Source organism: Parus major, chromosome Z, assembly GCF_001522545.3.
Source record: "Parus major isolate Abel chromosome Z, Parus_major1.1, whole genome shotgun sequence".
Classification (NCBI taxonomy): domain Eukaryota; kingdom Metazoa; phylum Chordata; class Aves; order Passeriformes; family Paridae; genus Parus; species Parus major.
The window spans coordinates 32,778,392-32,799,380 of NC_031799.1; the positions used below are offsets into that span (position 1 = coordinate 32,778,392).

General features: G+C 40.5%; 1 protein-coding gene across 2 annotated transcripts; it reads left to right on the forward strand.

The window, feature by feature from the left end:
• The first annotated feature begins 92 nt into the window (after positions 1-92).
• ACER2 (alkaline ceramidase 2) lies at positions 93-20,528 on the forward strand. Of its 2 annotated transcripts, none has more exons than XM_015652442.1 (6): positions 93-441; positions 6,925-7,039; positions 8,468-8,609; positions 12,384-12,521; positions 16,456-16,593; positions 17,297-20,528. In XM_015652442.1, exons 1-6 carry the CDS (start codon positions 310-312, stop codon positions 17,481-17,483), a joined length of 852 nt encoding a protein of 283 aa, XP_015507928.1. In that variant the 5' UTR covers positions 93-309; the 3' UTR covers positions 17,484-20,528. The 2 variants fall into 2 exon arrangements, with proteins under 2 accessions (XP_015507928.1, XP_015507929.1); XM_015652443.1 differs by lacking the exon at positions 93-441 and adding an exon at positions 1,066-1,173.
• Positions 20,529-20,989: the final 461 nt, after the last annotated feature.

Sequence of the window (20,989 nt, forward strand, 5' to 3'; positions counted from 1 at the left end):
CGCGGAGAGTGTCCCTTAGGAACGGCCCGTGGAACAGCACGCAGGCGCTCCGGGGCTGGGAGCACTGGCACTTGTAAAAAGAAGCGCTATCAATACGCGACTCGCAGGCTCTCAGGGGAAGGCGCGTTCTTTGAGCGGCTCCCGCCGGGATGGGCTTCCCGGCTCCCTGCCGGCGCTGTGTCCAACACGTTCCGCGCTCGGGAGCAGGGGCGTGGGGGAGCGGCCGCTCGTCTCCAAAACACGGCTGGAACTGAGACCGTGTCTCGTGTCCAGTTCTGGCCTCCGCAGCAGGGAAGAGACACGGAACTAATGTGGAGGGCCACAAGGATGGTCAGGGGTCTGGAGCATCTCTCTTGTGCGGAGAGACTCTGGGAGCTGGGCCTGTTTGGTCTGGAGAAGACTGAGAGGGGAATCTTATCAAAGCATAGAAACATCTTAAAGGTGGGTGCCAAGAGGATGGCGCCAGACTCTTTTCACTGGTGCCCGGTGGCAAAGCATAGAGTAATGGCCTTAAACTAAAACACAGGGAGTTTCACCTTAACATGAAGAATTTCTTTACACTGAGGGTGGCAGAGCACTGGAACAGCTGCCCAGGGAAGCTATGGAGTCTCCCTCTGTGGAGGCACTCAAAACCCACCTGGACGTGTTCCTGTGTCACCAGCTTTAGGTGACCCTGCCTTGGCAAGGGGGTTGGACTGGATGATCTCCAGAGATCCATTCCACGTAACAGTTCTGTGATTCTGTGTGAGATATCTCTAAGCACAAGCGAAGCGCGCGTGGGCCTGTGGAGCAGCTGGCTGCTCAAACCCGCCGGGGAGCTGGCGGTCCCACCGCCCGGCACCTTCGGGACAGGCGCAGGCAGCCCAAGCGGAGCGGAGCCCCGCGACCTCCGCCCGTGGAGGGCCGGCCCGAGGCCGCCCCGCCCCTTGCGCGGGCCGGAGAGGCGAGGCGGGGGCGGTGGCGCGGTCNAGGAGTGTTGGGGGGCTGCTGAAGGTCGATATGGGTTGGTGTGGGGCTGGTTGTGGGGCAGAGGGCCGGGGGGTGGTTGTGGGTTTGGGTGAGGCGATGGGCGCGCTGCTGTGGTGGGACCCTCTGAGAGCCGGCAGCTCGGAGGTGGACTGGTGCGAGGACAACTATACCATCGTGCCCGCCATCGCCGAGTTCTACAACACGGTGCGTACGGCGGCGGTGCCCGGTGGAGCGGGAGCGGCGGCCGCCTCGTCGCCGGGGGACTGCGGGTGGGCGAGCGTGCGGCGGCGGGCAGGTCCCTGCTGCCTGCCAGCTCCGTCTCCTGCGGGGTTTTCTTGGGATTGTAGCATGCTCTCCAATGACTGTCGACTTCTTCTCCTTCGGTTGCTGGCGTGCTTAAAAATAAGGCATTTTTATCTAGTTTTTCAGGTGTAAAATGGGGAGGTTTACTAGTCATACTGCTACGGGTAAGTGTGTGTAGCAGGCCCTGTCCTTGTCTTTGTCGAGACTTGTGGTGGCCAAGCACCGAATTTTTGGTGCTAGATTGCCGTGGTCTAGTACCCATTTGCACAAACAGGTGTCAGCACCTTGATGGTTGTGCACAGCAGTGATGGGTCAAGGTAAAAAAGTACCTTGGTGTTTGGAGGCAAAACTGGGTTTCTCCCAAACATGTTTGGCTCCAGGAAGGCAAAGCTTTCATGGAGAGTCTGCCTTTAGGTTGCAGGATGAAGTCAGGAGTGTATTTTTGGAAGAGGAGGAGGTATCTGTTTAAAAGAGCAAATGAAGAATGGAATGAGAGGGAAGAGGAATATCGGATAAGAGGAATATATTAGTTGCTATATTAGTATAAATAGTTGCTTCCTTCCAGTTAGTCATGGTTTCCCCCCCAGTCTTCTCTCACCTTTCCAGTACCTTTCAGCTGCTGGAGAAAACTTGAAAAAACAACCACAGTAGCAGAGCCAGACTGCCCTGTACCACACAGCTTGGAAAGAGAGCCATGCTCCAGACATCCTCTTGATGTAAAGAATGGCAGTAGCAGATCCATTAGAATAAGATAATCCATTGGGCTTTTGGTTAGTTTACCCTTCCATGAAAATCACCTGTCTATGAGCAAACCTGCAAATGCTGTTTTCTGTTCTATAGGAGGTGGTGTGTGCACAGATGAGGAGCTGGAGCTTCTGCTTTGTCTCTTTTATATTTTCAAGTGTACAGGGCTTTTTTTCCCAAATTCCATCCTCTTTCCCTTTCAAGCCGTGTTTTTTTGACTGACAACACATAGTGGAAGAAGAAGTAGGTGTCTGGCTTCCCCTACAAGAGTTTGTATCATAGGAGGTTCTGCACATACAGAGCAAGTAATTCTATGGTGAACTGTATACATTGCTAACTTGTTTTTTTCTTGTGCTTAGCTACCAAGGTCCTAAAGATGGTGGCTGGTCTGTGCCACTGAAGAATTTTGAGGATGTGTGAGGGAAATTGTTGGCTTTTTTTGTGTGTCTGATGTCACTGTGTAAGAACCAAAAACAAAGGGAGGAAAAGGTTGGGATAAACAAGTTTTCGAAGACAGCAAATGTGATTTGTAGCTGGCTACACAGGGGGATGGGTATCCTTCTTCCGTATGTGCTGGCTCAGTCTGGGGTAGAGTGAATTATCCTCATAGGAATGGGTATGGGGTTATGTTTTGTGTTGGAAACAGTATTAATAACTCAGGTGCGTCTTCATTATTTCTAAGCAGGGCTTATTCAAGCCTTTTCTGCTTCTCACCCCACCCAATTAACAAGTGGGCTGGGGATGCAGAAAACTTTTGGAGGGGACACAGCTGGGACAGCTAATTCCAGCTGACTCAGTGGATTTCCCAGGCTATAGGTATGGTGTCATGATCAGCATGTAGGGCTGCAGGAAGGAGAAGGAAGCAGTTGAGGCCTTTAGGGTGGTGGTGTTTGTCTTCTCAAGTCACTCTTCTGTGTGATGGGGGCCTGCTTTTCTGGAGATGGGGAACATATGCCTGTCCATGGGGAGTGCTGAATGAATCCCTTCTTTCACTTTGCTTGTGTGAACAGCTCATGTTTTCCCTATTGAACTGTTATTATTTTAACCCCCACAAGTTCTCTCACATTTACCTTTCTGATTTTCTCTCCCATCCTGCTGTGAAGGGAGTGGGCAAACAGCTAGTTATTGCTTAGTTGCTGGGTGGGATTAAATCACAACACTGTACTGAGCTGATTAGCAGTAGTATAGAAGCTTGCCAAAATGCTAGAAGATACACTTGTGTCCAGATGAATAACTGAGGCTTCAGACAGGTAGACAGACACAGAAGTTTGCCCTAAAGCCTGCTGTGTCGTGGCAGCTGTATACAGATCTAAGCTGTACAGTGAAAGGGGAGTCAAAAGAAGAGGCAATGTTGAGGGTAGTCATGTTTAGGCTCTCTTCAGTTATCCCAAATCATTGTTAGGACTTGAGTTCTGTATTAGGAACTTCTGAAAAAACACTGTATTGCAGTGGATCAAAAGGGTTATGCAACTGTGTCCTCAAAAAAACCAGATCCTTACAGGACAGTTATGAAGTTTTGGCCCTACTCTAAAAGTTCCTTAGGTGGCATCTAAATTTTATTCCTTCTAGGGAGAGTTTGTTCTGATTGATTCAAACTCTTGAAGAGCTAGGAAGCACTCTCCAGCAGACCTGAATCTGGCATCTGGGTCATTAAGCTTTAGATTAATACCTTGTTAATCCGCAGTTTACACTGCCATAGCTGAGGTCAGAGGTGTGGTTGAGGCCTCACACAATATTCATGAAAGCACAAAGCTGTAGCAGCTTATCTGAAACATATTTTTTAAAAAAATAATTATTTATTCTGGTGGGACTTAAACCAAAGCACTCAACTGATTTAGTTGAGATTAAATCAGTAGGAAAAATCTGTTCAGAGGTATTCTCTAAATTGATCAGACTAATTTTCTAAAACAAACACAGGCTAGAGGTAACATGACTTTTGTCTAGCTAAAGTGATTCAGGTCTTACACTTTTTCAGTAAAGAGGCCACAAAACACTCTGTAGCTCAGATTGAAGGAATAGCTTTAAAAAAACACTATTTTTTTCTTTTTTTTTCTTCTGAAATTAATAAATGTGTGCTGATGTGGTGTAACCCTACGTCAGACCATAACAAATGCCTCCATGTGATCAAAATAATCTTTCCTTTGAAGAGGTATTTACAAAATAAAAGATGCTGCTTATGTTTTAAATACCTGAAGAGAGTATTTTTTTTTTCCTGTTGGCTGGGAAAGTCAATACCTAGCAATTCAATATGTTGCATGTAGTTATTGTAATTTCCATTTATGAAGGGAATTGCCAGGGTTTTATTCTTCTTCTTTTGTCCCCTAGTGGCATGGAAATAAAAGTTTTAAAAAGTTAAGAGGCAATCTCAAGAGTGTGACACAATGCTTGTGCTCTCCCTACAGCATCTTTTTTTACCACTGAAGAGTTTTAGTGTATGTGAATGTGAGTTTAGGTACTAGGATATGGAGAATACACAATCTCTGATGTTACTGGGAGTTGCTTTAGTCCAGTTTTGCTTTCTGCTCAGGAAGACATGGTGCAGTAGGTTTCTGTGGTAGTTGAATGCTGCAGGTGCTCTCTGGGAGATGTAACCAATAGTGACAAACACATGAGCTTTGGTACAACTGCAGAAACAAACTGTGTCAAGACTTCACACAGATGTGAGTGAAGTTGCATGATCATGATCTATGCAAGCCCATTCTCTGTGTCCTATGGGCCTATGTCATGAATTTCTATAATATAATTAATTAGCTGAAAATTAAAACTAAAGGTCCAGAATTGCATGAAGCCAAAAGAATGGAATATTACTGATGGGCTATTTGCCTATTTTCCCGAACTGTAACATTTAATTATTGCCTTTTGCAGATGCAGAAATCTTATGTACTACTGATGTAAATTTTTGCACTTATCATAACTATCAAAGTATTTGAATTCTACATTACCAAATCATGGGGGCTAATTGTGTAATAACATAAAAAATGCACATGCAGCGTACTTTCTGCAGCCATACTTTCTGAAGCAATACTTTAATATTGAAATTTTTAGTACTTCAGTTATTTCAGCTTCTGAGATGTTAGGAAATCCTCCTGATGGCCACACAAAGAGTGTAAGTCATGCTCAGGCTCCAGTTTGCAAGGGATTTCTTGCATTTGCAGACAGGACCTTAGCATGAGTGGGAGTTCACTGCCAGAGAAGCACTACCATAGCACAGAAGTGCTCCCTTGTTGGCTAATCACTTGTATAAATCTACATTGCTACAGCTGTGGAAAGTAGATCTAGTGTGTCCTTTATCATCTTGTTCCTAGGTGGAATAAGAACTTTCTAGCCAAATTTTGATAGTCTGTATTCACCTGATCTGATTTTCTTCATTGGTCAGTTTCAGCTGTAGAGATGGAAAAGTTTACTTCCAAACCACTTGGTTTGTAACCACCTATTTTCACTCCTTGACAATTCCCTGTGGCCTCAAGGTGTATAAAAGCCTAAAATGCATAGAGAGCATTCCCACACCCCCAGAGGACTTGTTCATATTCCATCATCCCTGCTGTTGCTGTATATGCTTCCTACCTGCTTTGGAGTGAGGAAAGCAAATGCTTCCTGTTCTGTGTATGTACCAACACATCAGGCACTGGGATCCTGGTCCATGACCGTATTCAAAACTTTGCTGACAGTCTCTGCTGCATGGAGACCGGGTGGGTTTTTTTGTGAATGAGAGTTGCTCAGGTGAACCTGTTTTGTTGAATGTATAAGTTGCTTTACATGAGTTAAAACTTGATCTGCCTCTTAAAATCTTTTCTCAGATCATGTTAAGAGGTTGACAACAGCAGCTGAATGAAAAAATTCCTACATTATTCTTGAATTATTTCTGCACTGAATTTTCATTATTGTAGGTACAAATTTGTAAGTCTCTGTGAAGAGACAGTCTGTTCCAATGGAATGTTCTTGACCCAGAGTAGTTTTCTACATTAGCTTCAGAGTAGTATTGCTGGGTGTGATTTTCTCTTGTGCTTGGGCTAAGCAGGAAAACATTAAAAAGTGGAGGCTGGACACCCCTCCTGTCCTTTGGCCCATTGTGAAGCAGCAACATAGTGTTTTTATAACTTCTCAGTTACTGTGCAGTGGCTGGCCCTCAGCACTGGCAGCTCCTGGAAAGAACCAAGTGATCATTACTACAATGACAGTTCCTGCTAATTTATAGTAAAGTGCTTTCAATATCTACAGAATCATACTTTAGGCTGTTTGTAAGCAAGAAAAAACAGAAAACATGCCTTCATTCAAATCATACATACACATTTAAAAAAACCCTACCAGTGATCTGAATTATAGCCTTTCCACCTTCCTATGACTAGTTATCAATCATGTTTTGTAGTGGAGAACCAAGGGAATAAATTGAAATGTAAAAACTCTAGGCTCTCTTTACCCTGCACAAAAAGGGTTCTAACTCTTTTAGCCTAGCATATTTCAGCCCTTCCAGACAGCAACTATTGCTCAGTAAATTGACTTCCAGAAAGCTTGTCTAGCTCTGCCTAATGCTTCTAGTGCTTTTTCCATGTTAGGCTTGATAGCCATTGAGAGGGCAGGTCACTGCTCTCAATAGCTTAATCTTGTACACTTTCTGAATTGCCAGTCTTGAATGTAGGTTCTCAATAAAATTCCTTTGCGAATTGACTTGAATTAACTAGCTACATTTTACATTGCTGAAAGTTTTTATGCTGTTACTAACTTAATAATGTTAAACAAAACAAGTTGATGCTTTTGCAAATAGCTAGAGCATAGGCAGAAACATAGATGTCATAATTTGTTGAGCTGGGGCTTCACTGAATGCTAAAATGTTATTATAGAAAGCCTGTGGATATTTAAGATTTGTTTATTTTCTGTCTTTGTGAGACTGTTTGTTTTTTTTTCTCCTAGATAAGCAACGTCTTGTTTTTCGTTTTACCGCCCATATGTATGTGCTTGTTCCGTCAGTATGCAATCTGCTTCAACAGTGGAATATATTTAATATGGATTCTGCTAGTCGTGGTTGGTAAGTTGATTACTCTGTGTTTGCCAATTCATGTGTGAACTGAGAGAGGACATCAGTTTTTCCTACTTGTACTTAACTGTTTTTTAAAACAAAGCAATCCTGACATCTGTGGAAGAATTTGCTTGTACTTGCTTAAAGCCAAAGCAGCCATAGTTTCTGTAGGGAAAATGCCTTTTCAAACTCAGTTTGGTGGGAACTTTGACCATAGTTCTGTTCCCTTCCAATCCTTCCTTGCATACTTTCTTTTTTTATGTGTTTGGGTGTTAGAACCCCAGCCACAAAGAATTTCAGGCTTTCTGTGCTAACAGACACTAACCCACAAGAGAACACTGTGTTTAACCTGAAGCCATAGAAAAACCTTCCAAAATTAAATGGTAGAGCTAAAAATGTGAGTATGTAGTTTAAATAAAAGTGTGTTATATCACATAGTAGAAAATTTAAAGTTTTGAGATACAGTAATACATATGTAGCAAGATGAAAGACTTAGGGCATAAGCTTGTCTTGCTTTTTCACCTTCATGGGTTTGGGTGATATTGTGTAATAGAGTAGAATAGTCTGCAGTGTGGAAGACAGGTATTTAGTTATTGAGTTAAAAGTAAAAATAAATTAGTTAGCATTTTATAATTGAGTGGTTTACACTTAAAAAACCTTGTAGAAAAAGATCTAAGGCTCCACTTTTAGTTTGTTAGCTTAGTGTGTTAAAAGACTCACAGTTTGTGAAAATGTAACATAGATAAAAAATAATAAACATCTGTGATTCCAAACAGGAATACTGTCTCTTGCTCATTAATCTCAACCCTAAAAAAAAGAACCACAAGACATTTTACACTTGGGTTTACTCAGTCAGTAAGCAGTGCTGACCTTCTTTGCTTAAATGAGAGCTGAAATGCCAGGGCAACTCAAGAGAGGAATAGGGTTTTCATTGTACTGAGAAGCACAAAGATGTAGATGTGAGATTCTGAAGTTTATTCATTCCTGGAGGCACGTCAAGGGGATAATCAGAGCCCTCTGGAGTAGTGTGACAATTTCCACCTGTAAATCTGTATCGTGGACTAGTCATCAGATGCTGCTTTTTTTCTTTGTCTTACCCATTCTTGTGCTATTGAGAAAATTCCGAAGCAGCATTTGGCATTCATTTCTGAATTTGTTTTGCTTTGCACTTTTCCACCTGATGTTTCTTCATGTACATCTTTTCTAGTAGGAGCTGTCATTTTTAGCTGCTACTTTTGTAGTGTACTTTTCTTCATTATTAACAAGGATATGATGACTTGGATTGCCTCTTAGTAAAGTTGGTGGTTTTTATAACCTTTTCTAGATCAAATGGTAGCTACCATTTCCTGTGAAGTTCTGAGCATAAGCAGCAGGGAGTTTCAGTCTATTACGGTACTGCAGCTGTTCATAATACTGTCTCTTGATTCATTCTTCCAGGAATTGGATCTGTTTATTTTCACGCCACCCTCAGTTTTTTAGGCCAGATGCTGGATGAGCTGGCTATTCTCTGGGTTCTGATGTGTGCTCTTGCCATGTGGTTCCCTAGGAGATACCTGCCTAGAGTTTTTCGAAATGACAGGTAATCATAAAATGATACATGTACACTTTCATGTTTTTTGGAACTTCTTGTGCTAACACCTAAACCTGCACATAATGGCACCAAGTTATCAGCCTTACCACTATCATTGCTATTTTTTCATAATCCACTCTCTTTCAGTTGCATGTATCTCAATCATTTTGTTCAGAATTCTGGAGTCAGCAGTTGCTGAGAATGGGATTTGTGTCCTGTAACTTTAGGTGATGAGATGAGATTACTTGCTTCTGTGATTGTCTGTTCTGGTCAATTCTATGGGGGACTATTATATAACTTACAGCTAATGTAGGAGAAGCCATCTTTCAGTCTTCCTTTTGTATATGCTGAAGAGTACATACAAGTGAACCTATGGAAGTCAGTTGATTGTTCATCTGAATTTTTAAAACAATGGTCAAGGATGGTGTTTAGGTATTCCAAAATGAAGTGTTTCTTTAGAAACTTATTGTTGTAAAGGGATTTTTTTCTTTCCCTTGTAGGTTTAAAAAAATACATTATAGCCAGTTTAAATCATTTGGTTGTGGTTTGTCCCCCATAAAATGATTGTGTTGTTCTTTTATGCAGTAAAGAGGTTGAGGTAATGGAAAGGCTTGAATTGCAGCATCAGTGTTGTTCTCTCTGAAGATTGCTAAGACTGCTGCCTTTTGCCCTCTTTCACTGTTACTCTCTGCAGGAATTTTTTGAGTTTCTTAGTTTGATTGTTAGGGGGTTTGTATGTTTGTTTCTGGACAGTATGCCAGATTAGAAGTTGCTAATGCATGGAGAAAAGTTTGGTACCTAGACTGACTATACCTCAGAATAACTTGCACTGGGTAGAGTGTACCTTTAATTACTGTATACAGCCTATGTGCATGGCCCACTTCTCTTCAATGTCTTCATGGATTACCCACACTTGGACACAGGACTGGAAGGAATACTAAGTTTAATGACCACACAAAATTGGGAGGAGCTGTTAAGTCCCTTGAGGGCAGAGAGGCCTCCACAAATGACAGCAGTCACGATCCTGGGTTCAGCAAGGGAAATTGCTGGATTCTGGGATGGGGCAACCCTGGATGTTTGGAGAGACTGGGAAATGAGATGCTGGAAAGCAGTGCATGAAAAGGGACCTGGGGGTCCTGGTCAATTGAAAGCTGAACATGAGCCAGCAGTGCCCTGATAGCCAGGAGGGCCAACCCTGTCCTGGGGGGCATCGGGCACAGCATCACCAGTGGGGCAAGGGAGGGGATTGTCCTGCTCTGCTCTGAGCTGGGGCAGCCTCACCTCCAGCGCTGGGGGCAGTTCTGGGTTGTGCCATATCAGAAGTACATCCAACTAGATGAGAGTAGAGAGTATCCAAAGGAGGAAGAGGAGGATGGTGAAGGATCTGGAGGGGAAACTGTATGAGAAGTGGCTGAGATCACTTGGTTTGTTCATTTTGGTGAAGAGGAGACTGAGGGGAGACCTCACTGCAGTCTTCCAACACCCTAATGAGGGGAAAGGAAGGGGCAGGAACCAGTCTCTTCTCTGTGCTGACCAGTGACAGGATCTGAGGGAATGACCTGAAGCTGAGTCAGGGGTGGTTTATGTTGGGTGTTAGAGAAAGATTCTTCACCCAGAGGGTGGTTGGAAACCAGAACAGCTCCCAGGGCAGTGGTTACAGCACCAGCCTGACAGAGCTGAAGAAGCGTTCAGACTGCTCTCAGGCGCATAGTGTGACTCTTGGGGATAGTGATGTGCAGGGTTAGAAATTTGAGATGTTGATCCTTGTGGGTGCCTTCCAACTCAGCATGTTCTGTCATTCTGTGTGGTTTAATGGCTTTGTTGCATTGGTGTAAATTTAGTAATTCTGCTTATTACAACAGTGTTATTATAGAACATTGTCAACAAGCTTTACTGGTGTCTTTTGGTTTATAGTGTGACTCTTAGATGTCCAGTTCGAGTGAAGAATTCAGAGTGCTTAATTTATGTGTAGTTTATGTAAATCCTGTAAATGAGCCCCCAGAAGCCTAGAGGTTCCATTTTGTCCATTAGTGTCTTCTGATATTGCAGGGTAGGTTCATAGTATGGATCAAGATGTTAAACTGTTGGGTTCTAAAGGAATAACAACACTTTTGGGGTGAAATACTGTTTCTGTTTAACTTTGTGTTAAAACTGTAAATACTGAGAATAAAGTTCCTAGTGTATCCTTCCACTTCTCAGAGAATGTGTCAAGACAGTTACTTTTTAGGGAAGATCTTGATTCCTTTCTGAAGTGTGCAGACACTGGGCAATGAACCTGTGTTGATTTGAAGGCAAACCAGCAGAAGGAATTAACTCCACACAAATACTCTCAGAGCCATTCCAAGTCAGACTTACAATTTGGCAGGAAAAATTTGCAGTGAAGGCAATAGTACAGAAATCTTAAACTTAAACTTAAACTGACAAAGTCAGAATATGCCTAGACACCCTGTTGGTCAGGGTGGTGGCAGCAGTCCCATTGGAGTGATGGATGTGGTCTTGTCGAAGCAGTGATCCTGTAGAAAGGTCTAGTCCTTCTCTGGAGTTGCAGTTGTGGTTATTGAGAGCTCTTGTCCTCTGGGAATCCAGTGGTGGTATCGTGGTATCCCAGGTCCCATATTATATACAGGTAGGAATGTTAGGTACCTCTCCCCAGGGTGGGGCATCTCACAAATTCTTTGACTCATTCTGGGGAATCCTTGATGGCCTGTGAGCAGAGATGGCTCTGCTTTAGGTTGAGTGTGCATTGGGTAGCTGCTGCAAATGACTGACCATTAAACAGCTCATCAGAAGGAGCTATAGGTGATGATAGAACACATACCTTATATTGTAATCCAAGACAAAACCTTAACCTTGAACATGTTTAGTTAATACTTTTAAATTTTTTGCTTTGCCTGACTAATCCTCTAGTATTGTGTCTATTGTGTGCTCACAGCTGTACTCTTCCCTTTCTTCATCCTCATCACACTTTGAATTTTCAATGCTACTGAAAAATGTTATTATCTATGATGACAAATTTGTGATGTATTTGTTCATTAAGACATTCATGTCAGATCAGAACTTCCTACTTAAGTAACTTGTTGCTTTCCAGCAGCAAGAAACACTTTAAAGCAAAAGGCAAATGGAATGAGCCTAGGTGAAGGTAATGACATTTGTGGCCATGGAATGTTACTGTGCAAATATATTGAGACCCTACTTCAAACATTGAAGGCCATCCTTGGACAACAATTGTTTTAAAAGGCTATGGTCCAGTAATTAAAAGGCAGTGCAGTGATCCTCTTCCTGCCATAGCCCAGCCATAGGACTGAATGTGGATTGTTTGAATTGCAAACCTGAAGTTTAAACAACAGTTAACATATATTTAATTTAAAAGTTGTCAGGCTGTCTACATAGGGCACAATAGTGATTTTGTATTTGCTAAGAATATACCAAATCTTAGTCTTATAAAAAAGTCTGGGAATTTCTTACCTTTTGAATTTGATTAAGGAAATGTTTTAACTTAGCATGTCATTTTCAGTATCTTTGAAAGCTCTAAAGAGATAAAGGAAAATAAAGCAGACTGTAACAAAACTCTAGAAGTTAGGGCATTAGCAATAAGAAAGTATTCTAAAAATCCATGTTACAAGCTTGAAGAATGATGAGACAGAACATTTCTGAGGAAAGTACAGTGCTGTGTGAAGAGGTAGACCTAAATTTTGTTACATTATTAAGATAACGTTGAAATTTCTGGGTTTAGTAATTTAAAGTTTTGAATCAAAAACAGTTTTTCTGCCCATATAAATTCAGGAGCCGATTTAAAGCTGCTGTGGGTGTCCTGTCTGGAATTACTACCTGCCTGGCCTTCATTAAGCCTGCCATTAACAACATCTCGCTAATGACACTGGGAGTTCCCTGCACAGCTTTGCTCATTGCTGAGTTGAAGAGGTAAGTAGAATTCTTCTGAATGCAGGCAGTGTTGCCTTCTCAGATCCTTAGAACACTGTGAGATGATATACTAGATCTGGCTTTAGTGCTTGTGACATCAGATCAGAAATTCTTCTACTGCATACAAGAGCAAATCTAATATAAATTTGATTGGCAGTTCAGATATTTTTTTACAAGGATTTTTTACAAGGATTTCTTTTTCCTAGGACATTATAGTAGGTAACATATTTTCTGTGTTCTAGCAACATACCTCTTTCTGCAACCTGATTTAACTCAAACTTGTTTATTTATTGTGAAATTAGGGCCCAGGTTTCGCTTTATGGACAGCATTTTTTCTGTATAGTGTGCGTAAGGGTGAGGTGATGGCATGGTTGCAGTCTGGATGCTAGTGGGAATGTGAAGCAAGGCCCAAGCACATGTGGAAGATGTTCCAACTCCCAAAGTTGTACTGTGAGTCTTGCATGACTTTGTTATCTGATATGAAAAATATGATGGAGTCAGACTGACAAAGATAAGGTTAATCACTACATTTTGGAGGATAGGTGTTAGTCAAGGCTGTAGAAATCATAAAACTAGAATGCAAATAGAGAAGAACCTGAGACAAATTTTCACATTTTACACAGTTACTCTGTTATAGTGATACCAGAAGCTGTCCAGAGACTTTTTTTTCCATCTCTACGCTCACTGTGAAAAGGACCGGAGGAGTACTAGCATTTGAACTTGTCCTTCTCCAGTGTCTGAGAAAGATTTTAAAACTTACACCTGCTCTTACATGTTGCATATGTCCATCAAAACGAGTTAGAGCAAAATGTCTTCAATCTGATTGTGTCTGTTAAAGTTGAGTTTTTTCTGTTTGCTACATTGCCCTGATCTTCCACTGCTATACAATGGAAGCCCCTCCAGACAATGTTTTGTGTAAAGGTGTTCGTGAGTCTTCTCAGTAGACATCTTTCCATGTATTTCTGTGGTCAAAGACACTTAGAAAAAGCACACAAATTAGTTGTGGACAAGGTCAGTACTGGAACAATATTGGTAGTGTGTCATTTTGACGACAGCACGAAGGAGCTACTGAGAGAGCAAAGGGACATCTGGTTGTGGCATTGGATAGTCTGTGAATTGTCTGTGAGTTCAGTATCAGTTTTCCAGGCATGAGCTCCTGCGAAACTTGAAAGAACAAATTGGTAGTGTCTCCTGAGTTTGAGTAATGCTGTTTCAAATCTAGGAATTGGTATACCTACTGGTATTTGTTTCTTAAAACTTTCTGCAGGGTCATTCTCCTGGTTTGGGACAGATTTGGGAGGAAATCCAGCACCATAAAGTCACCCTAGGACAGTCATATGTTACTAAAATGTCTGGAGTTTCCCAGTCTTTTTTTTTTAGAGAGAGAATTAAGGACACAGATGTACCTTCATTTTCAATTGTTGAATAAGAAGAGACCAGGAGTGACATAGGGCCCTCTCTATTTGTGCATTGGGATGGTTTAATACTGCTGATATTTGTGGATTAATTTCTAAGTTAAAAGGCAAATAAAAAACTTTCATTTTAAGCTATGCTGATCCTTTCAAAATGTGAAGGGTTACATTCTTGTAAAGTGAGAGGTAAGGAGTCATCTCATCCCCTTTTGCAGGGGGAAAACTAAGCATTAAGTATTTTTTAAAAGGTTTGATATTTTTTCATTCTGTGCTACCATAGCCGGGAGGGGACTTCACATCCAAGTCTGTCAGTCTGCAGTGGAAATTTTTCTGTGAAATAAGTATTTGGGGAAGAAAGGAGAAGTTGCTTCTGTTCCATGCTGAAGTTTTTGATATTTTAGACCAAAATTCCTTGTTGTTAATCCTATTCTAGGCTGTGTCAATTTTGTACAGAATTCTGGGGAATCAGAACCACTGTGTTTTCAAACAAATGTTTTCTGCTTAATGTTTGTCTTTGATGAGGAGATAACATTGTCCCAAAAGAGCACTACGTTCTTAGATGTGGACCTGGTAAAGTGTATGGCTAGGAAGTATTGTGGATAGGAGGTGATCAGAAGAGCAAAAGATGACAGTCAAGTGTCCTTGAAAGACAAAGAAATTGTTAAACTTCATTCTCACTTTTGTCACAACAAATCCATTCCTGTGTTACTTAGAAAAAAAAAGAAAAAGCTCTACTAGAAGATGGTATCAATGGGAAGATGGATGTGTATCCTTTGTTTTTCCTAGTCCAAACCCTTGAGATTATAATGCCATCAAATTAGTAGCTGTTTAGAGAGTTACCATCACGAATATAACTTCTTCCATGTGCAGATAGATGCTAGAATGTTGTTGCTCAGCTGACTTCTGAGCTTTGAACAGTGAAGGTTTACCCTTGTTTCTGGTCTGACCATTATTATTTGATTCTTCTACTAGAAATCTGACTGGGGGGGAGCCTTTCTTCATTATCGCAGGTTCCTTTATCCCCTTGACTAGAAGGTTAAGCTAATTGAAAGTTTAAAATACTCCTTAGGCTAGAAAGGGAGATACCACTGTAAAATTCAATCAATCAACATTGCACTGGTTTGAAGAAAACCTGTAGTGCTTTTTTGGGGGTTTCAAGACATTAGAAGATAATGCTGCTGGAATTTTTAATACTGGTATTTAAGTGTCCCTTAAATAGCAAATTTAAGAGACTGGAAGCTCCAGCAAAGACCAGAGCTCACAAGTGTTTGCAAAAATGCTGATATTTGAATAACTGTTTTTTGTTAAACAGAGAACATTGTGTATTGTGTAGACGAAAGGGGAAATAGAAATGCAAGATCTGTGTGATTCAGTTTCTTTCAGAATAGAGTACTACAGGATCAGGGCAGCATGAATTTGTCTTTTAGACCTTCAGCTAACAACTTCTGTTTTAGTTCTTATCATTCATTGTCCATGTCTGTTGAGAAATAAAAGAAAAGCTACATGTCCATGGTGGTATTTGCATTACATCTCTTCATTGTGGTAAAAGCTTTGGCTTTGCAGTCCCCTGCTTCCTCAGCAAGTATGTCCTCACCCCGTCTGAAGCACAGTTACTGAAGAAACTGATGGGTGGATCATGATCTCAGAAAACCCAGGAGTATTGGAGAGATCAGCAGGCTGTGCTCTTCTTGGTGTGATCTTTCTGCCTTAAAGTAGTTCTTTGCAGAGTGCCCTACAATATGTAGACTTAAGTTTATAAAAGTAATTTCCAGTGATGGTGGTACTGAGCCAACCTGTCATTATAGTCTGTACCATTGTTATGGTAGATCTTGCACTGGGTAAGTAAGTCTTCAGTTTTCCTTTGCGACCTTGAATTCTTTGAACCATGCAGGGTAAAATGCCTTTTTCTCTTGGTATTCAGGTAGTCAGGTCCTGACTAAAGGAGCTCTTAAGTTTGAGGCCAAACCTCTTATCTTTAATGGGATGCAGTTGCATATTTATCTTCTTCAGACATGTCCAGGAAAGCCTCATATTCTTAGTACACACACCCTTTCCTTTGTCAGAACACACAAGTACTCATCTCAGTGATGTTGTTTTATCCGTCACATAAACAAAATTGATTCATATGCGTATCTGCTTAGGTATGTGGTTTAGTGCTGTTGGGAACAGTAGCACCTCTCACTGAGGAATATAAATGCCTTAGCATTAACAGAAGTCTTTATACAGTAAAAAATACAAACAAATCTGAGCATTTGCTGCATGGCTAGTTGTTTAATCACTAATTACACCCCTCCCTAGGTATAGGAATAATTTGATTACCCACCATTGGTACACTGATATTTAAGATTATACCCAAAATACAGCTACTGATAAAAAGGTTTGTTTTGTTGCCTCACCTCTGCCTTGCTTTAGAGCCAGACTTACTGTAAATGAAGTTCATCTGTTAAGGACATTTATAGTGGAGTCATTATAATGCTATGTGTCTGGCAATGTTTTATAACTATTTATGTTTTTCTCCTTAGGTGTGAAAACCTGCGTGTATACAAACTGGGTCTCTTTTCGGGTCTTTGGTGGATGCTAGCACTTTTCTGCTGGATCAGTGACAAAGTGTTTTGTGAGATCTGGTCCTCATTTAACTTTCCCTATTTGCACTGTGTATGGTAAGTGTTGTGTATAAAGTCCAGAATTTAATTCAAATGTGATCCATCCTCATCACATTACCCTTCTGTGCTGCTTGATGGCTATTTCTGGTTAGTTCTAGACAGAATTAATGGTAAGATTTTATAAGCCCATAACAAGTCCTGTGCTACTCAGGGTGGTGGATTTAGGAATCTCTTAGGCCTAATTGTCTTAAGCCACTAGGTTCATTAATTGTAACAGAATTCCTTGCCATACTGGTTACTAAAAACAATAGCTGTGACTATTAAAACTTAAACTGACATTGATAATGATTGTAATCCTCATGATGAATGAGGATTAGTGATTAATTAAAGATGGTGAAGTGGAGGAGCAGTGGAGGGCTTTGATCCCTTTTCTCTTACCACTCAGCAAATCATTGTTACTTATTTGAGGTGCCATATCAGATTTCTGCACATACCTGACAGGTGTAGAGAAGCCAAAAAGTTGGAGTCTGTTTAGACCAGGGATAAACTACAGTTTTGTAGTTTTCCTTGCACTCTATATTCTTTGCCTCCATGCAATGGACAGACAGCAATGCTATGGGTGGCTTGTGATAAGATGGTGAAGGACAGACTGCTTGTAAAGTATGATGATACAGTTGATTGCTTTACTGAATTTATATTACTGATTCTTTTTCTTCCTTCTTTTTTTTTTTTTTTTTTTTTTCTTGCCGGCTTTTCTCAGGCACATTTTGATTTGTCTTGCGGCATATCTGGGATGTGTCTGCTTTGCTTACTTCGATGCTGCCTCTGAGATCCCTGAGCAGGGCCCTGTCATAAAGTTCTGGCCCAGTGAAAGGTGGGCATTCATTGGAGTTCCCTATGTCACTCTCCTCTGCGCACACAAAAAAACATCTGTGAAGATTACATGAAGTTGGAAGCCATGGAATGGGGATGGATTTTTGACTTACATTCCAGCAAAGACAATATTTATATAATGATAAGTTACTAGTGTTGTATTTTCTCTTCTTCCTAAGATAGGCAGCACTTCAAGTATCATAGGAAGAGAACGGAAGTGTGTTCATTCCTCTCTGAAGAAGAGAGAGGAAGCAAGAACATGGGGGCACTTGAGCACTAAAGTAACAAAATGGCTTCTTTGTTTTTTGCACTGTGTTTTTGATGTAGCATTTCTCTTGATAAAAGCTCTTTTCAAATACCAGGATCAAGGAATGATCTTTTTGTAGTAGGTCACCTTTGGTGCTTGATCCACTTCTTTTGTAACTTTGTTTGCAAAAGAAGGCAGTCCAAGATGCCTACATGCCATCCTGTGTCCTTCTTAGCTCTGATTTTGCTGCACTTACACATGGCCACAAGAGAGTGCTCCAAGTCCGTGCTATTCCCAGCCTGGTGTGGCACCAGGCTGTGCATCACTTTGGATCACAGAATACAGGGTTGCTTTCCCAAGAACAACAGGAGATGAAGCTGCAGTTTGCAGCTGGATTACTCTGTAAGTGCAATTAGGCAGTGTAAATGCAGAGGGAGCTGACAGAAGTCCTTAAAACTAGGTAAGAGTTCAAGGATTTTATTGTATTTCCACTGTCCTGTGAATACTTATATGCTGCATATTTCCTTCTTGCAGAAATGTCACAGAAATCCCTCTCTACCTCTTGAGACATGTTTGGTCTTGAATTTGGCATTGAAGTGCTCACAGAATTGTGGACATTACCTTCAGTAAGATCTCAGGTCAGCATTGATTGGCAGTGTGATTACACTATAAAAACGCATAGGTGCCTAGCTGCATGTCTAATTTAAGAGCTGTCTTCTCACCAGTGCATTGCAAAGTGATGTAAAAAATAGTCCAGTGCTCTGCTGGTTATACTTAGGAAAAAAGTAAATAACTGCTTAAAAACCAGGCTGAAGACCTAGATTTCAGTGAGCAATGAAATGTGATATTGAGTCTTGCATTCTTGCAAAAGATTCTGATTTTTCTGGGTGTTTTCAGTTCATTTTGTAAAGACAAAGGATGTTTTAGGTCCATTCAGTTTTAAGGTTATTGGTGTGGAGGTTCAGAAATGGCTGTAGTTCTTGCAAGCAATTAATACAAGGCCTGTTTAAAAAAATTGTGCAAATTCCAGTCATGTTTTTCAAGTATGAGCAATTGTAGCTGCTAACAGCTGCAGTTTTGGAGAAAGAAGGGTCTACTCACATTCCTCAGAACTCTAATATCAGACCTCTAAGTGGGATAAGGCTTTGAATGTACACTTTTATTAATAAGTGTCATTTCCTTTTTTAGTATTTGACCATGAAATATGATTTTCTCTTTTACCTACACGTCTCATGTCGTACTTGTTTTTTATCAATGCAAAAATGTACTCTATACAGTATAATCTCTATGAAAGTGGCTTTTAGCAAGAACTTTGGGCTGAATTAATTTTCAAGAGTTTAAAAACCTTTTAAACTTTCATATTAAAATTTATGCTTAGAAAGCAAGAAGAGTATCAGTTGTATACTGATACTCTTGTAGCAAATTGTTAGTGGGAGATACGACTTTTTTTTTGAGACCTTCAAAATGGGTGAGTAGACTACTGTCAGATGACTGCCAAATCATAAAAGCAGCATAAAGCCTTCCAATGGAATAGTACATATTTATACCACTTGCTAGTAGATTTGAAACATCTATTTTTTGGCACACAGTGATAAAATTTTTTATGAAATCTGTTTGTGAAAATTTATGTGGTGATGTTTGTTACTCTTTGAAACACAGCTATTTTTTTCCTTTTCCTTCCTCTCCCCCCAATTATGAAATGCTCAGCTTCAGACACTTCTCAGGTATTAAAAGTTCTATTATTAGATCCTTATAAAGATAGGATTGCTGGCTGGAACCCAGCTAAGTTTTCTGATGCCTAACATGGTCCTACTTTGAGTAAGACTTTTTGATAGTGTTTGCTAAATTATTATGTTATGATAAATAAGTTATTTTCAGTATTGCTTGGGAAGTTAATAACTGCAGACATAATGTACTATTCAAAATGACTGGAGCCTTTCTACTTAATATTTTGCTTAAAAGGAACCTCTGACTCACAGGGCTCTAGTTAATCTGCTGTCAGTTGCTGTCTTTTACTCTGCAGAGTCTGACTGCTCACAAGGAAGTAATTTTGTAATTTAAAAAATCTCAGAAGGGCATTCAGCTGTTGAAGAAGTAAATTAATGCAGATAACAGGCCAAGAATCATGTCCTGTATTTTTATTATCTAATCTCTTTTTTACCCTTTGTGGGAGATTTTGTGAACAAAGATTGCTATGTGTTCAAAGCTTCACTGTAAAACTTGGTGTATTCCACTGTAGCAGCAGCTTACCACTTTTAGATTTAGTTATTGCACTTTACATTAAATTAGTATTAACTTATATAACCAAAAATAGCTACACTAATTTAAAAAAATAAAATTGCATTTTTTTACAAGATTCACAGTTTTACAGATTGCAGCTACACTAATAATAATATTAGTACCCAAAGAAGTATATGATTGGCATATGGAAGGGTTTGTGCACTGGATCATACAGATTGATAGAGAATGCACAAGGAGCTGTATTACATTACATGCTGTATAAAGTGATTTATATGTGCCTGCAGGTTTTAAAGCCCCAGAATGCTTTCTTTACTGCCAGCAGGAAGTGATTTAGTTCCTAGTGCTTAGGTTTAGTTAGTATTTTAGTCTGTTTAGTGGGATGCAATACTGTGAGTGTATTGTAAATATTGACATGTGATATCCATCATTCCTTTAATGTTAAACTTCAGGTTTTTCAAGAAAGGATGCTTATTTTTCAGTGGTGGTTCAATTCACAGTCATTAACAACTCAAGAAGCAATGTGTAAGGAGTGGTGTGGGGTTGGGGGTTTCTTCTATCTCCATTTAAGTTTGTATACCAAATGTTTGTGGAAAATATGTAATTTGCAGCATTAAACTGTATTTGGAGTAAATATTGTTTGTTTTTTCATACATCATGTTTGCAGAGAACAATGCAGCTGCCAGTATAATGTCTTGAACTATGAGGATAATTTTTTTCCTTACAGAGTTATCAGTAATTCTGACTCTCAGGAGGAGGGAGACTGCATTAGATTTGAGACCATTAACTAATAGTGAGATAGTGATTACTTTGCATATCAAACTGGTTTTTGTGATTAGAACAAATACTTGAAAACTGCAAGCCTGTGAATCAACAAAGACAAGTAGCAAGAAATGGTTTAACATGAGTTGCCTGTATTTCCACAAATAGAAAAAACTGGGTCAGAGTGAGTACATCTGGGAGAGCAAAGTGGGGATCTTCAGTGTATGTTATCTAAGACTGCACTTCAATTTAAGGGAGTGAGATTGTGGCTACATAGTAGCCTTGCACCTGTCCTTCCCCTCCTGCTTCCCTTTTACCATGGTTCCTCTCACT

Bases quoted from the DNA above. Each gene is read 5' to 3' on its own strand.
- ACER2 (XM_015652442.1), top strand. From the start codon at position 310: ATGTGGAGGGCCACAAGGATGGTCAGGGGTCTGGAGCATCTCTCTTGT. The intron at 442-6,924 runs GTGGGTGCCAAG...TTTTTCTCCTAG, and splicing joins AGCATAGAAACATCTTAAAG to ATAAGCAACGTCTTGTTTTT. The intron at 8,610-12,383 runs GTAATCATAAAA...ATATAAATTCAG, and splicing joins AGAGTTTTTCGAAATGACAG to GAGCCGATTTAAAGCTGCTG.